Source organism: Erpetoichthys calabaricus, chromosome 10, assembly GCF_900747795.2.
Source record: "Erpetoichthys calabaricus chromosome 10, fErpCal1.3, whole genome shotgun sequence".
Lineage (NCBI taxonomy): Eukaryota > Metazoa > Chordata > Cladistia > Polypteriformes > Polypteridae > Erpetoichthys > Erpetoichthys calabaricus.
Genome location: NC_041403.2, coordinates 92,242,458 through 92,258,923, shown reverse-complemented (window position 1 = coordinate 92,258,923; position 16,466 = coordinate 92,242,458). Strand labels below are relative to the sequence as shown.

The 16,466-nt window shown below is 34.4% G+C and overlaps 1 protein-coding gene across 1 annotated transcript in view; it reads left to right on the top strand.

Moving 5' to 3' along the window:
• samhd1 (SAM domain and HD domain 1) overlaps positions 1-15,325 on the top strand; it is a 44,833-nt gene extending 29,508 nt beyond the window's left edge. Inside the window, 4 exon segments of the mRNA XM_028811597.2 lie at positions 2,189-2,281; positions 4,386-4,490; positions 4,926-5,063; positions 11,704-15,325. Of these exon segments, the coding sequence (XP_028667430.2) occupies positions 2,189-2,281; positions 4,386-4,490; positions 4,926-5,063; positions 11,704-11,859 (492 nt within the window). The 3' untranslated portion in view covers positions 11,860-15,325.
• The last annotated feature ends 1,141 nt before the right edge of the window (positions 15,326-16,466 follow it).

The following is a 16,466-nucleotide window of genomic DNA, read 5'->3' as shown; positions in this document are numbered from 1 at the left end:
CTCAGTCTCTCAACAATTGTATATATCCTCCCTTTTTTAAGTCCAGAATCAAACTATCTATCCATCCAATATTACTAAAACAGTTTTAAATGCAGTATTTGTAGTAGTTGTTTTCTTATCTTACAGCTTTATAATTTATCTTTATAATTTATTTCTGATATTATTTTTAAGTTATTAATAATTTCTTGTGTCTGTAAAGTGACCTTGGGTTTGGGATAAGGTGCTGTTTAAATGTAACATTTATTTATTTAGTAGATTCCTTTATCCCATGTGACTTACAAAAGATGTATATAATGCATACAATGGAGTTGCATAATACATACAGTACGAGTAAAAGGACACATTTAACAAGCAACAAATAGAGAATTCAGAGTTGAGCAGATGAAATGTAGTGCTCTAGATAATCCTGACATTAGATAACTAGATAAATAACTAGAACTTGAACAATCTCAAAGCCACTTGATGCTTGATTGGATCAATACAGCTGTAAATATCTAGGGGGAGAGCAGAAGGTTGTGAAGTCTATGTTCTGTCATGATGCTTTATAAATGGGTGCTTCTTCCAGAGGTTCCATAACAATAGTAGTTCAGCTGCTCTTGGGAATCATGGTCTAATGTTAGTATGAAAGTTTAAGAGACCTGAACGCAGAAAAGAGACTGTGGATTTTATTCTGAAGGTTCAGGAATATTTTGAAGCAATATATATTTATTTTTGGGAGAGATGAAGTTGTTTTGCATACCACCCCAACCACATTCAGCCACATGTGTGTGTAGGTGTCCTTAGATCCTAGGATGCACTTGGTTGCTTTCCTCTGTATAGCTTCAAGTGCTGCAATGTCTTTCTAGTACTGTGGTGAGCAGAACTGCACACTTTACTCCATCCAGATACATTCTTAGGATTGCACTGTATAAACTATTTTGAGTACAATGTCTCTTTTCTTCAATTCAACAGTTTTTGTGATATAACCTACTATTTTATTTGCCCTTTTAATTGCTTCTCTGCATTGCTTAGTCAATGAAAATGTTGCTTCAACATATACCCTGTAATCCTTTTAGAGGTTGCTTCCTATATGGCAGTGTCTCCCATCTTGTATTTATAATTGATGTTCCTTTTGCCCATGTTTAGCACTTTGTACTTTTCTACCTTAAAGTGCATTTTCCAAGTGTTCACCCAGTTCTGAAAGTTGTCCTGGGTTTTTTTTTCTCCTCAGTGTCTGCTATCCTTCCAATTTCAGTGTCATTTGTAAATTTCACAAGTTTACTAACGATACCAGAATCAATGTCATTAAAATAATCAGAAATTGTAACTGTCCAAGGACTGACCCCTGAAGTACTTCACTGATAACCCTGCAAATGTGGAGCATTCTCCTTTTATCTGTACTTTTTGTCTCTTGCCGATTAACCAACTGCAGATCCAGTTTTATAGGTTATCTCTGATGCCTACAGCTTCTAGTTTCAGAATTCATCTTTGGTGTGGGATTGCATTAAATGCTTTTTGAAAGTTTAGGTAAAGTTTGTCGTATGCTTTGTTGTTGTCAGCTATTCCGGTTGGTTCTTCAAAAAAATCTGAAAGATGTTTTTCAGAACCTTTCCCTCATAAACCCATTTTACTGCTGTTTAGAATATTATTTTGGTCTAGGTCATTTTCTGATTTATTTATTATGGTTTCCATATAGTTTTCAATATTTGGAGATTTTTTTTCATCTTCAGTTTAATTTTTATTTATTTTTTTAAAATTCACTACCTATTCATAAGGTTTACTTTGAACTGGTGAAGTCTGAGTTTAGCAACATGGTTCTGTAACACTGTTTAGAATATGCACCATTATTTATGTTCTTTACAGTATCTGTCTTTATCTGCTTGTTCTTTTTTGTTTATTTAAATTAATGCACATGTCAGAAAAAATTATTTTATAAGCAAGCCTTAATTAAGTGTATGTTGGATCAATTTTTTATTCTGGTCACTTATTCAGTTTGCTCCAGGTGGTCTACAAGACTACCATTTTTGTATCTAAATAAAGTAAATGTAACAAATTCTGATTTGTCACGTAACCAATATTGTATCCCACCAATAGCTGCCGTGTTTTGTGAGACATTATTTCATTTACAGTTGAAATGAATAAGCCTTGTTCCTATTTTTTTACATGTGCAAATGATAATTCCTTTCTTTGATTTGTCTTCTCTCTTTAGGTTAACCTTGATGTTTACAGTAATGAAATTGCGAATGCTTTCCCACAGGGAAATAAGGGTGTGAAACTGCAAGCTGATGATTTCATTATAGATGCAAGTATCTCATTTAGTAACTGGAGATAATCCTCCTCTTAGTTTGTGCAGTCCATTTTTGGACTTGTTTGTTACTTCTAGAAATTCAGTTTAAAATTATTACCTGCTTCTGGCTGGAAGTTTAGTTTTCCTCTCTCATGTTGTCAACTGCACCTGAATAATAATGTTAATTATTAGGTTTCATTTGTGTTAATGTTAATAAGTTTGGAGTTAGTTTCTTTAATTCTGAGCTTAAATTAAAATGTATCTTTATACTTAAGCATTATGTAATTAATAATTTGTAAAGCCTGTAATTGATTTTTAATTATGAACTTCTTACAGTGATTTGAGCCTGTACTCAGTGAAGAGTGCTATACAGAAATAAGTTGAATTAAATTGAATTTTCTGTTGGTTCACATGTGTTGCTTGCTCCTACACGATTTGACTGGGAGTTTAAAGTTGTTGTATAAATGTATCTCTGCTCATGAGAAAACAAAGTAGCTTTTAGAATGCAAACCTTATTTACTAATAGTGTATGTATATGAGAGAGAGTGTTATTGTACATATGTTCAATGAAACAGTTTGAAAACATTTCTATCTGTTTGGAATATTCTGTTGTTGCTGTCCTTGTATCAGTGAGCACATAAGCCCATGTCACATTTCACAACTTTTCCAGCAATTTTCAGTCTTAGCCTTTATTTACATAATTTTAGCTAGTTGGAGGCAGTCAACGATGCATGTCCATGAAGCCAGTTGCCTAAAGTGATGTATCACATGATTCGTTTCAACTAGTCTGTGACTCGCTCCAATAAAATAAAGCAGGTTTGACTTTGCTTTTAGTTGTAGAGGTGAACTCTCCATGCCTGCGAGCTGACAACCAATGAATGCTCATCCAGAAGTACAATGCATAGAATGTAGCGGCAAGAAATAAGAAAAATGTGTGTTCTGAACCTTGCAAACAGAAGAAGCACTCATCTTTCTAATGGCGCATGTTTTACATGCTCAAGCAAAATGGAAAAAATAGAAAAATTAGACAAGAGTCTGCATCTGAACTGTACCTGTTAAGCCTTTGTACAGCAATGGTTCAGTCAGGCAGCACATTACTAACTGTCACAAAAAGGGGAGAACACGACTGTGCTCGAAGTTCAGTATGTAGTTGGTAAATATGACATGGGCAGTGATTTTTCAGTTGCTTGAATTGACAAGCTCTGGTGTCAAGATCAGTTGCTGTGGTTACCAAATCAACCAGAAGTTGCATAATGTGACATCAGCTTTAGAATAGTCCTGTTTATATAACCCAATTTGTTTAATTTTTTTAACAACCTCATCTTTAAATAGCATAATTTAAAACAATCCTGAATAATTGGTGGAAATTTTATTTGTAAAAATAGAGCAATTTTTTAAAGTATGCTTTTATTTTTGTGTCCCCAGTGCAAACTAATGTCTAATTATATGTCTAAGGCTCAACAGCATTATATACTGCTCAAAAAAAAGGGAACACTTAGTCATCCCAGTCTAACACCAAGCTAGTTAAGCTTCAGAGATCTCAATCTGTCCAGGAAGTATAAGCGATTGTGAATCAACTTCATCGGCTTTGGTGCAAATGAAAGTGACAACGGGTGCACTGGAAAGGCAACAGCAAGACAACCCCCCAAAATGGCCTGCCTCCTGGTAACTCTTCCATTCTCTTTGAGACCTTCTTGTAATGGCATGTATGGGTATGCCATCCTGGAGGAGCTGGACTATCTGTGCAACCTGAATCACTTGCAGGTACCACCACCACCACCTCATGCTACAAGAAGTGACAAGGACACTAGCAAAATGCAAAACTAGAGAAGAATTAGTCAGGAAGGTTAAGCAGAGAGCAATTGTCTGTGGCCACCACCTGTAAAACCATTCCCTTTTTTGGGGGGTTGTCTTGCTGTTGCCTCTCCAGTACATCTGTTGTCACTTTCACTAAATGGAGAAACTGATAACTCAAAGGCTTAATTGACTTGGTGTTAGACTGTGATGATTAGGTGTTCTCTTCATTTTTTGAGCAGTCTATATGGGAATATTCTAATTTAAACAAATGTATTCATTTAAATTTTTTCTTTTTTTTTTAATTGCACTGTCTTAATCCCAGATTATTCAAATGGATTATGGAATGAAAGAAAAAAATCCTGTAAATAATGTTCGTTTTTATTGTAAAAATGATCCAGAAAAGGCCATTCGAATTCGCAAAGATCAGGTAAGTTATCTTCATTACTTTTTTTAAATCAAAATATAGGTATTTTAATAATCCCAAGTGATACATTAAAACTACAATAGTACACACTCAGTTAAGTACAGTAAATCAGATAGGTAAATAAAATACAGTAAATTCCTTTTATTTAAAATTAAATGTTCAGTATTGAAATGGTAGAAAACACTTAGTCTTGACCAGAGGATACATTTTAATAGATTCTCTGCAATTATCTCCTTTTCTAATAATTTACTTTTTAATTTGTGTGGAATCTAGTTCTATATAGCACTTTGTTTCTATTCCTGGGAATGAACAGGAATATTATGTTTTTGCTGTTTTGTTTCTTCTAAACCAATTTAATAATAGAGGAGGGTTCATTAATTTATTGTATGGGATAAACCCATTTAATATTAAATGATGCCAATTGTCCCAAACTTGCAGGTGTCTCAGTTGTTGCCAGAGAAATTTGCTGAACAGCTGATCCGTGTTTTTTGTAAGAAGACAGATGATAAAAGTATTGAAGCTGCCTACAAGTGCTTTGTTAAATGGTGCATTAACAAGGACTTCACCAAGCCACAGGTAACCGTTAGTCCTACCCCTGCCATACCATTCCAGCACAGAAACTGTTTAGAGTTGATATCTTTAATTTTATTGTGAAACATATCTGTTCATCTAAATGGTGAAGCAAGAGGAACTTCTAACTGTAGTAACTGCCTGTGCTAACATGTGAGATATAATGTCATTTGATTATTGGAGCGAATATTGTCTGGTAACATTGTTAAAGCTGTCAAAAGCCGTTTTTATTCTTAAGGAATCGAGCGTGGACCATAGCTTGTATAAAAATTGTTTGACTCGTATGTTATACCCACAGTAGGTATAGGATATGTCACATATCAGCATTCCTTTGATAGCTTCAAATTTTACATTCTGCATTTCATTTGCTTACAGGTTGTATGTCATGTGACCAAAGGGCTCTAGTTCTACAATATACGTGATGTGTAAAGGTGTATTTACGCAGATTTACTGAGCTCTAAAATGTTAACTAAACTACACTATACAGTGCTGTAAAAATGTATTTGTCCTGTGCTGTGTTTTACTGCATTATTTCACCATGAGTAGTATTGGGTTTTCAGCCAAAATCTAAAATTAGTTAAAATGATCATTTCTGTCTATTCATCTGTTTTCCAACTCTCTTATGCATTTCATGTTTGTTGAGTGCTGATGCCTTTCATGACAGCTTTGAGTGCAAGGTGGTAACCAACTTTAAATGTGATGCAATACTTTTGATACTATTGTTTATTAAATACAGTTTGCACAAACATGTTTTAGAGGTAGTTATACTACCTTTTCCAGCAACTTCTTTACCTAGGTAACATAGTCTCTTACAGGTTAAGAAGCTTTGTACCACTACTCCTTCAAAAGCTAAAATTTGGGAGTTTCCTAGTATAAACGATTAGTTTCAGATCCTGCCATAGTGCTAGCTTAGACATAGATGTTGTCAAGGACAATCTAAATCTGTAAATTGTTCCTTTTTGTTTCTCTTTTTTAAATTGGTCAAAGAGGAAGCGAGTGCACTGCTCAGTAGTTAGCTAAAGACCAATTAACAGGAAGTTTCTAGTAGACAGCACTGACTGGCTGTTAAATGGTGGGAGACAGTTGCTTCAGAAAGAGATAAAAGTTTATAAAGGCCTATTGAATTATACAGTACATGTCAAGACAAGAATAAAATGCAGACTTTCACAGAGTATACTGTACTTGCGCTGAAATAGTCAAAGGAGCAAAGAGGAAACATCATGATATGAACAAAAAATATATAGCAAACCCTTGAAACGGACAATATCAAAATTAAAAAGGATAACTTGCACCTCCTTTCACTACCACACAGTATATATAGCAGAGGCTATAATTCAACAGCAATGTCCTGTCTATAAAATTTCTTATTTACTAAGATTGACTTGCTGGTATTGACATTTTCAGTATGATTCATGTTAGGACAAATTATGTTAAAAACACCAGGGCATATTCCTTAAAAATAAAGTTTCAGTAACTTGGAATAAATTCAGTAGGCAAATCATGAATGGCTACTTTTTATGTGATTCTTCTAGCATTGGTGAGTTATGTTGGACCAATGCAGATTAACTTCCAGTCTTAATGAATAGATTAAGCCATGTTGTGAGCAATGTAATTTAGCTGTTGCGGCCTCTCTAAAAGTCCTTCTAGCAAAAGTGCTTTGCATACTAAAAGTGCATTGCATTATACCAATCCCTGAATGATAAGATTATAAAAAAATAATAATATTTATAAAGAGAATGGGCAGCCAACTCTACTTTTATACCACCCTGATACCAATACATACCACAGCACACATACTGAAAGTTAGAAAATTTTGGATCTGTATATTTATATTTAAATTGAAAGAATTAAAAATAAATAACACAGTATAACAAATACCCTTCCAGCAATACATGACACATGCTGTATAAAAAGACCACAGAAGTACCATACACAATTTTAAAAAAAGTAATTTGTGAAATGAAGAAAAACAATTAGAAAAAAGTAAAATAAGTCCACAGATACCCAAAATTATTGAAAAAGTGAGTTTATGGTAAATAATGGAGTAGTCAATGCAGGTAAATGATACAGTTCCAGATAATGAAGTATAGAAAAACAGTTGGATTTATTGGTAGTGTTTTTCCAAGCTTACGAGCCTTTTACCAAGTCATCAAAACTCCTGGAGGACTTCATTTTACCCGTAGTAAGGTAGGCTGTATTTTCCTCTTTTATATCTGTTTGTGGCTATATATTATCTTTTCCACAAAATGCAAGTTTTCCTTTCTTATCATTGTTGTATTTAACACATACGTTCCTGCCTAGACTCCTTCCCTTATTGCTAATGCGTGTTTCATATTGGTCCTTTCCCATCATTATCCCCACTGCATGCATCGTACGATTTGCTCCTGTACACAGGAATGCCATCAGACATTTAGACTTGCATGTTAAAGCAACACAGACAATGAATGCAGACAAACAATGTAACTAATTATTCTAATGATCATTACTATAGCATCAATAAGGAAAAGGGAATGAATACTCTAGGGGTAAGGTTCTTTACAGCAGTATAAAAGTAGTTTAAATAGATGTGACAATAGCTGCACATAAACTGTAAGATTTAAAGCAAAAGTATTATTTTGATACAATTATTTGAATTTCCATCCATCCATCCATCCATTTTCCAACCCGCTGAATCCGAACACAGGGTCACGGGGGTCTGCTGGAGCCAATCCTATTTGAATTTCAGAATCTTGAATTAAAACAAATGATGCCAATTAAATACATCATCAGTGGGTACATATTTTTCAGGAAAAATAGATAAGGATGTGGAGGAGGAGGACAATGACAAGATGGTGTGGCATTATGTCCAAAGCAATATTCAGTTTTAAAGATTAGCAGACAAGTAGGGAAGATCCCTGCAACTTTGTGGTTTAAGATACAAAAGAAATAGTTCCTAGTTTTGAAGGTTGTAGCTTACGACAGGCTACTTAATTTCAAAGTGTAGCATCTTTAATGAAATAGTTCATAATATGCAACAAAGATTATCAATTGAAGATGGAAAATGGAATGGTGTAGTTTCAACTTGCATAGAAATGGAGATATGAAAAGTTTTCTGGGTCTGAAGTAGGTAAGCAACAGTTTATGAACAGATTTACTTGTAGTTGGTGAGTCAGTAGTTAGCTCAGTTGTTTTCAGAAATGGTTCTCATAGTTTGTTTTACTAAGTTACCTGTATGAAAGCGAAAACTTCAAATTAGAATTGCTCTGCCAAAGCCAAGGATGAAAGTGTTAGGCCTGGCCTGGTTACTACAAGACACGGTAAAATGTCATCTTCTTCTTCACAGCTATTATTTGCTTCCCACACATGAGGTGTTCCTAGGTGGTGGTTTAGCAGCAGTAAAACAGATGACAGACAACACTGATCTGGTAGAAAATTAGCTATGTGCAGCTTTTGGGAATGGTAAAAATGCATTAGCTTGTTTTCAGTTCATTGTTTTTTAGGGTTTGCTATTTTTAACTTTCCCTTCTGTGCTATTGTTTGTGTTTCAAATGCCACTTGGTGTTTTGAGTATACTGTACAGAAATGTAACATATTTATTAAGTTAAAATGTCTTACAGATGAATATATTTTTGTTCTGCCGTATGCAAACATAAATTCAAATACTGTTGACATTGCAGGAACTTATGGGCTTGACCCTAATGTGTGAAAAAACGAATTTTGTAACATTTGGGCGAATTAACCCAGGTGTTACAAGTGATAGACATTAAAACACATTTAGTATTTGTCTTAATTTTGTAGGCCTGAATCCCATGTTATCTGTGATATTGCTTTGAGCTGCTTATTTTCCATCCATACATTTTCTGTCCTGCATGTATAGTTTAGTATTGTAGGGAGCCAGTATCAGTCCTGGCCTTGTTGGGTGCAAGGTAGGAACCAACCTTTTATAAAGCACAAGTCTGTCATGCATACAAACATATGCACTTATAAGTGATTAATTAAATGTTATTTTAAAAGCAATAATTAGATTGTGGTTTAATAAAGATGTCATATAATTGTACATACGGTTGCTCTGAAAAAACAAGAAACTTCAGAGTTATAATGTGCAAGTTCATTCTGTTCATTGTATTTTCAGTAGCTAAATATGTATGTGTGGCTGACTTTTTTCCCTCCACTTTGAATTTGTATTTATAAATCAGTGTTGGACTATGGAGGCACATGGTGAATTACCAAAACCCAAGCATTATTTTATTCTGTTACTCATTATAATAAAAGAGAAGCATATTAAATTAGTTTTTTGTATCATTAATACTTTGATTGAAAATCTTAGCAGAAGGGATGGAGATTTATTCGTTGTGTGGTTAGCCAGACTTTCTATGTAAGAGCCATTTGTTAGCTAGTTAGGTTATGTTAAATTGATAAAAGTATTTTCTTAGTTATTTTAAAATGTTTACCTATATAGTGCATAGACAATGGTAGGTTCTATTATAAACCCCCACAAGCTAAATTGCAAATGGAATTTTCTGATTATTTCTTGTCATTCTGACTACAGACTAGTTCAGTTTATGGTCTGCCTTGCATTGGGTAAGGCATGGAGGGCAAGCAGCTTCAAGCTGTACTGATAAACTGAAGTCAAGCCTATAAGTTAGCCATAAAAAAGTAACAACTTTTAAGTATATAAAGTAAATGAAGTTTAGAAAGAGAAAGCTAAGATTATAATGGAACAAACAAGACACCTTTCATTATAATAATAATTTATTTTATTTATAGCGACTTTCAAGGCACACAAAGACACCTTACAGAGCACATTAATAACAACAGTCACAAGATAAAATTAATAAAATATTACACTACAATAAACCAAAATAAATACAATAATTAAATTGAATTTAAGGGCGGCACGGTGGCACAGTGGTAGCGCTGCTGCTTCGCAGTTAGGAGACCTGGGTTCACTTCCCGGGTCCTCCCTGCGTGGAGTTTGCATGTTTTCCCCATGTCTGCGTGGGTTTCCTTCCACAGTCCAAAGACATGCAGGTTAGGTGGATTGGCGATTCTAAATTGGCCCTGGTGTGTGGGTGTGTTTGTGTGTGTCCTGCGGTGGGTTGGCACCCTGCCCGGGATTGGTTCCTGCCTTGTGCCCTGTGTTGGTTGGGATTGGCTCCAGCAGACCCCTGTGATCCTGTGTTCGGATTCAGCGGGATAGAAAATGGATGGAAATTGAATTTAAATTTATCAGCTAAAATTAGCAGAGAGAAAAAGCAAGCTTAAAAAGATGTGTTTTACGGTGAGATTTAAAGGTAGGATCAGAGTCGATATTACGAATGTCTTGTGGGAGAGAGATCCAGAGGCGAGGGGCTACTCAACTGAAAGCTCTAAGCCCCATGGTAGTCAAGTGAGCAGGAGGTATAATAATATTGATAGAGGAAGAATATCTAAGGATATGAGAAGGAATGGAGATGTGAAGAAGATCAGAAAGATAAGGAGGTGCCAGATTATGAAGGGTCTTGTAAGTAATAAGCAGAATCTTAAAATCAATGTGATGTTTAATAGGGAGCCAGTGAAGCTGTTGCAGGACAGGAGTGATGTGTTCTATGGAAGGGGTTCTGGTAATAATACGATAATAATACTCCAGTTAGTTTTTTCCCTTTTTGCCTTTTATTCTGTTTGTGTAATAACATTTTTCATGAATTTTTGTGATTTGTTCCTTTATTTATTTATTTTTTTTAATTTTCATTAAACTTTTTGCACTGAGAGATTTCTTTGTTTGTGTTTGACTTATGCTGGAATCTGCTTTTCCAACTCAGTAGCTGGTCCACTTTAGGAACCTAAAAAGACACCCTGATAGTTATCATGATACATAGACAACACACAGATCGCTAAGCATGTATCCACTAATTGTGTGTGTCCCTTTTACATTATAATTTACTGTATATAATATTAATAATTAGACATTTTAACTGTTTACTTTGTATTAATGTGAATTTTGGTGCATTACACGAGGCTTTTTGTTTTATACTTAACTTTTAAAATAAATCCATAGAAAACTTCAATAATCTAGTCTTCAGTAGCACAGTATTAATCAGAGCTGTCTGTTTACTCCACAGTTGACACCTATCAACCCCCCAACCCTTCCTTTCTCAGCAGCAATCCCACACTGCCCCATGAAATGTCAGGACTAGATTTGAAGAGTTGCCAGCAAGCACCAGTCTCTCTTGGCCACGTGGAATGTCTGCCCTCAAAGCCTATTCTAGTCAGCTTGCCTTGTCATTTTACGTACTAACTAGCAGAGAACTCTTAATCCACTGCACTCTTTACATTTAGTTGCTAAGAGGTGTTATATTATCTGAAACTGAAAGAGAATGCTGTTTAATGGGATAATAGAGGAAAGGATTTGCCACATTAGACAGGAAAGCTTTGTTATCCAGAAATTGAATTTTACACAAAAAATGTGAAAAAAAAAATGAAATATTACGCCACTGTTCACTTCTGTAATTGTACAGTACACTGTAAAAACAAATGCTACCTTAATATTTATTGTACTATCACACTTTCTTCTTATCCTGCTTTTCCTGATATTCTGTTGTTTTTAATTGATAAACGTTTTTAAGAAATCATTTAAAAATGAGTGTCCTATCTCTAACATGTGACTAATTTCGATTTATTTCCTTAGGATGGAGATATCATTGCGCCAGAGCTTACACCCCTCAAAGACAGCTGGAACAACCAGGATGAAGATGATGAATTTAGTTACCATTGTACAAATGGTGGTACTGGAATTCATCGTGCAAGAAAAAGCCTTCATAAGAAATTTGATTCGGGTTGCTAGTTTATGAGAAGGAGGACTAGCTTTAGTGCTTCTAATGTCACACTTTGAAAAAAAATTTGTTTTGTGTTCTTTTGGAGTTAAAGCCAAAGACAACAAGTCTACATGGATGGAGCACTTGTGTTTTTTGATTTCCTATTTTGTTTTCTGTTCTTTTTTTTTAATTTGTAATGTGTAATGCCCTTGTTTTTATTTATTTATAGATTTGCATTTATTTGATTGTTCTGAGTCAGATATTTTTTTAAAAGCCAAAGTACTAATCATTATGCTTTTATAGTAATAGACAATGTAAAAAAACTACAAATGGCTTTAAGCCAATTTTCAGCATTTGAAATCTGTGCGATTTGGAGTTCATCCTCTAACACCTAGCCATATTCTTCTGAAGTATGTTCAAAAAATTGGTTTTACCACTATGTTGAATAGACAATTAAGAATGTACAATGTTTCACAACAACAGTTTCACTGAGCCAGGAATTAAACTGCAGATATCATTTTTCAAATCAGAAGTAGGGATGCTTTAGCCTTAAATGATTTTGTGTAATTTTGCTTAGGGGTGTGTTGTTACCGCACATGCTTATAGTTAGTGCAGTATTAAGGATGTATTCCTAAAGACGGAGTGAAACACTGTTTAATCTAATCATGAATATACAATTTCTGACCTCGGGTGTAGTCTTCCTCTTTGATAGTAATTATTGGCACTTTTATTCTTTTGAATGTTTGTTACTCCCAGTTTTCTATCTAGGTTTATTTTACACAGGATGTCATACTCAGTTTTAGAATTTAAGAAACGTTTTATTTTTAGTTAATGTGTTTTTTTTTTATGCATTTTCTTTGAGTTTTAGCAAAACAAATGTTACAGGTCATTTGGTCTGAAAGTGTCTGTTGTATAAGAAATACCTCATATTTCAGCCAAACTGCAAAAACTTGACAGTAAAGATAATAAGACCACCTTCCTTTTACATGTATACAACTTCATAGATGTTAAAGGAATTAATTTCTTTGTAATGTTGATGTACTACACTCTTTGTTGGCAATAGCCCTGTGGCCTTTTACAGTGGATGACAATTTAATTTGACTTTTTTAGACTAATCAGCCATAAGCCTTGCTCATCATGTGGGCCATCTTTGAATCCTGATTATCCTGATCCATCATGTTACACATTCGTCTAATTTCCTTAATCTGTGACTGTAGACTCTATTGCTAAACATTATAGCATAATAGTAGACAAAGTTTTGTATTTTTTGCTTTGTTTTTCCCCCCTCTCCTCATCACCAAAATTTCTCCGCTGCCCTTTGTAGCAAACTAAAGTAACATTCCAGGAAGTGAAGCGTTTTTGAGTACTGTTTGACATAAGCAATACTTTTTTTCAGATATTCATACTTACTTGTAATATATCAATATTTATAATCATTTACCCAGTTTATAAATCGTTTGTGCATTTTTAAGGAAACCTTTAAAGTGAAATGAACTGGACATTCAGTGTGGTTCATTAGATGTAAATGCACTGTGTAAAAATAGATTATTTAATATTTTACTGTTGAAAATAGAACTGGAAGTATACAGTACATGAACAATTGAGTCCTGAACTAGAATTAAACATGCATAATTGTGTCCTAAGACTTGTGCCATAACCTGAACACTCGGATTCTTTCATTTCTGTCCTTAACAATAAGGAGCTTCTATGCCAGGAGAATTTTAGAATGCATTCTGTCAAAAAGGTCATTGGGTCTTTATTGAACTTTCACACAAGGCAATAATGAAAAACAACAGACAGCATATCTATCTCTTCTAAGTCTTTCTAAATGGCATGTTTTTGTTTTTTTTATTTTGTGTGAAGCAAAGTTGATTTTAGATTTTCTGCTAAAAACTGGGAGTTTTTGCACATAAAGTGGCATAATTACCAAGTTATACCTGATTACCTCTATTAAAGATAAGGAGCTATTAAAACCACAAACACCAGTGTAAAGAAAATGGCCACCAAATTCATCACAGAGTCGCTGGCCTCTTTATAGCGTGAGTTCACCAGTGTTTCACTACTTAATTGTGCAATGTGCATCACATTGAAAGTAACTGATATACACCCTTAGTTTAGCTGTCCCTATTTTATTGAAACTAAGACTGAAAAAAGGGGAAATGTTAAGTGTTCATAGCCTTGAAACTAAATGACACTGGCTCGTATATAAGTATTGCTAGAATCAGACAAATGAAATGTATAATTGAAAAAAATGTAGTCATGGACTTGTCCAAAACTCTTTATTTTGCTATAGTGTTTTGGGGTTGAAAGAGCTGCAACTTGTTTTCAGTTTGTACTTTTATTAATATACACTTGTTTGCACTTTGTGTTGGAGTTGGGTGAGGTAAATAACAAAACAAATCTACTTGATCATTACTTTGTTTCTGTTTTTAACTTTTCCTTAGCATTGTCAGATGTAATTATTCAATTTGTGTCAGATCCACTGTATATGTAAGTTTGAAATTTCCATTTTATTAATTGGAGGATGCACAATTTTTAGTATTTTTTTCGTAATAATCACTGTGAATTGGCAAATGTATAATTGTAGTAGTAGATGTATGATGAAGTAAATGTATATTTTAAGTCACCAGGTTGACCTTCGCCCATCTACTGCTCCACTGTGGTGATTTCCGGTGGCTTTTGTATGTACGCGTGTGTTGGCACAAATGCACAGGGCAGAGTACCAGTGCCCCTCACTTTATTGTCCCTTTTTTCCCTTTTTCTTTTCAGCTTTTAGTTTTAGCTATTTTTATCTAATATAAATAATATTTAAGAAAATGTGTACTGCTGTTTTGTTTCCTGCATTGTTTGAAAAGTATTTTAAAAAATGAGCAAATATGTTTGAAATTTGTTGTGTGAAAGTTAAAAAGTATATCAGACCCTTTAATTTTGGGCACACTTTAAGTTTCTGAGATCTAATTTAATTTTCTAGAATAATTTTTATTTAAACAAGTTACTAATATATATCTTGCACACCAAATTGAAAATATCTTTAAGTAACAATTTTGAAGAATCTTTAAATTTGTCTTGGTTTAATTATTTTTTTTTATTTACCTGATGTTCTTTGTCATTTTGTCACTTTTGTAAATTCTTGACACGTTGTAGGAGATGTTTGGGTTTAATAAATGCCCCCAGAATAATAGCACAATATTCTGTTTTGTGAATAAGAGATGTTACTTATTTCCTTAAGTTTTATTTCTGGAAAACTTTTACTGAGGAAAACATTGTGCACTTTTTGTGAATGTGTTTCTTGCAGGCATGTGAGGCTGGTTGCGTCTTTAGTTGTTTGACATTGTGTTCATTTTTCCTTTTCTTTCCCTTTGACTTTGAAAGATTCATAATAACTTAATGAAAATTCAAGTGATTGTGTTACATTAATCTCAGTTGTTTGTTCTGGTTTTAAAAGAGTGCACTGTTTCTTTCATGTGAAATTAATACAAAAGATAATTAGTTATGCTTTGGCTGTTGGATTTCTTTCTTTTTCTATTTTGCATTTTATTTACTTGCAAGTACCACCAAATACAGAATGCTGGAGTTTCATTCTAGTAGGTACCCTACGTTCCATCTGGACTGCACCACTGGTTTGCAAATTTTTTTTGCCTAGTGCTTATTTAAACTTGTGGGTAAGGCCATCTTTGGTCAAAATCACGTGCATACAATTGTCAGGAATGCAACTAACCTATAGAGCAGGGGTCTCCAACACGTCGCTCGCGAGCTACTGGCAGCTCGCCACCCCTTTCCAAGTAGCTCGCCACCGGGTTAATGAATCCTACATAAATCTGAAAACTTGATTAGTCAAATTAGGGGTGGGTGATCTTTCCAAAAAATCATATCATGATCCACAATCTGAATTGCAATCTATCTTTTCAATGTGGCATACACTTAAGAGAATATCAGGACTCAGACTCATCAAGACCTAAGTAACACTTTATTTTAAATATCAAACAAAATTGAATTCAATTGTTCTCTCGTTTGCTAGCTAAGCGGAGTTAAGGAACACGCCCCGAAGCTGGCGACTGAGTGATGAAGGCCACTCCTTCAGCCCATTGCGTGGATCTCAAATTTGCGCAAATAAATCTGTACCGCAAGCAAACTATGATACATAGTGAAATGGGAGCAGTTGCAAAATCAACCCGAATGTTCAAACAAATTATAGAAAAAAAACGATCTAAATCCGTTAAGTAGTTCTCTCGTGAAAAGCGGACAGACATTGGATTTTATATATTATATATTAGTAAACCTTCAAAATAATGTGCAGTTCAAGTCTCAACAGCATTCTCAGCATTTCTGGAGCTTAGTAGAGCCCGATAACTATAAGAATCTTCACCAAGCAGCTCTGAAAATGTCTGCTTAGTTTGGGTCTCCATACCTCTGTGAGTCTGACATGAATGTCATGAAATCAAAGTTCAGAACAAGACTGACAGACGAACATTTAAAAGACTCCATAAGAGTGAACCGAAGTGGCTCCACTCCACCAGACACCTGCCTCTCTTGTTGACTCCATGCAGTGCCAGTCATCTGACTAACTAAAAAACACATCACACATGCGACTGGACTTGTGAAGTGAAACAGTGACATGGAACAAAATGACAAATGA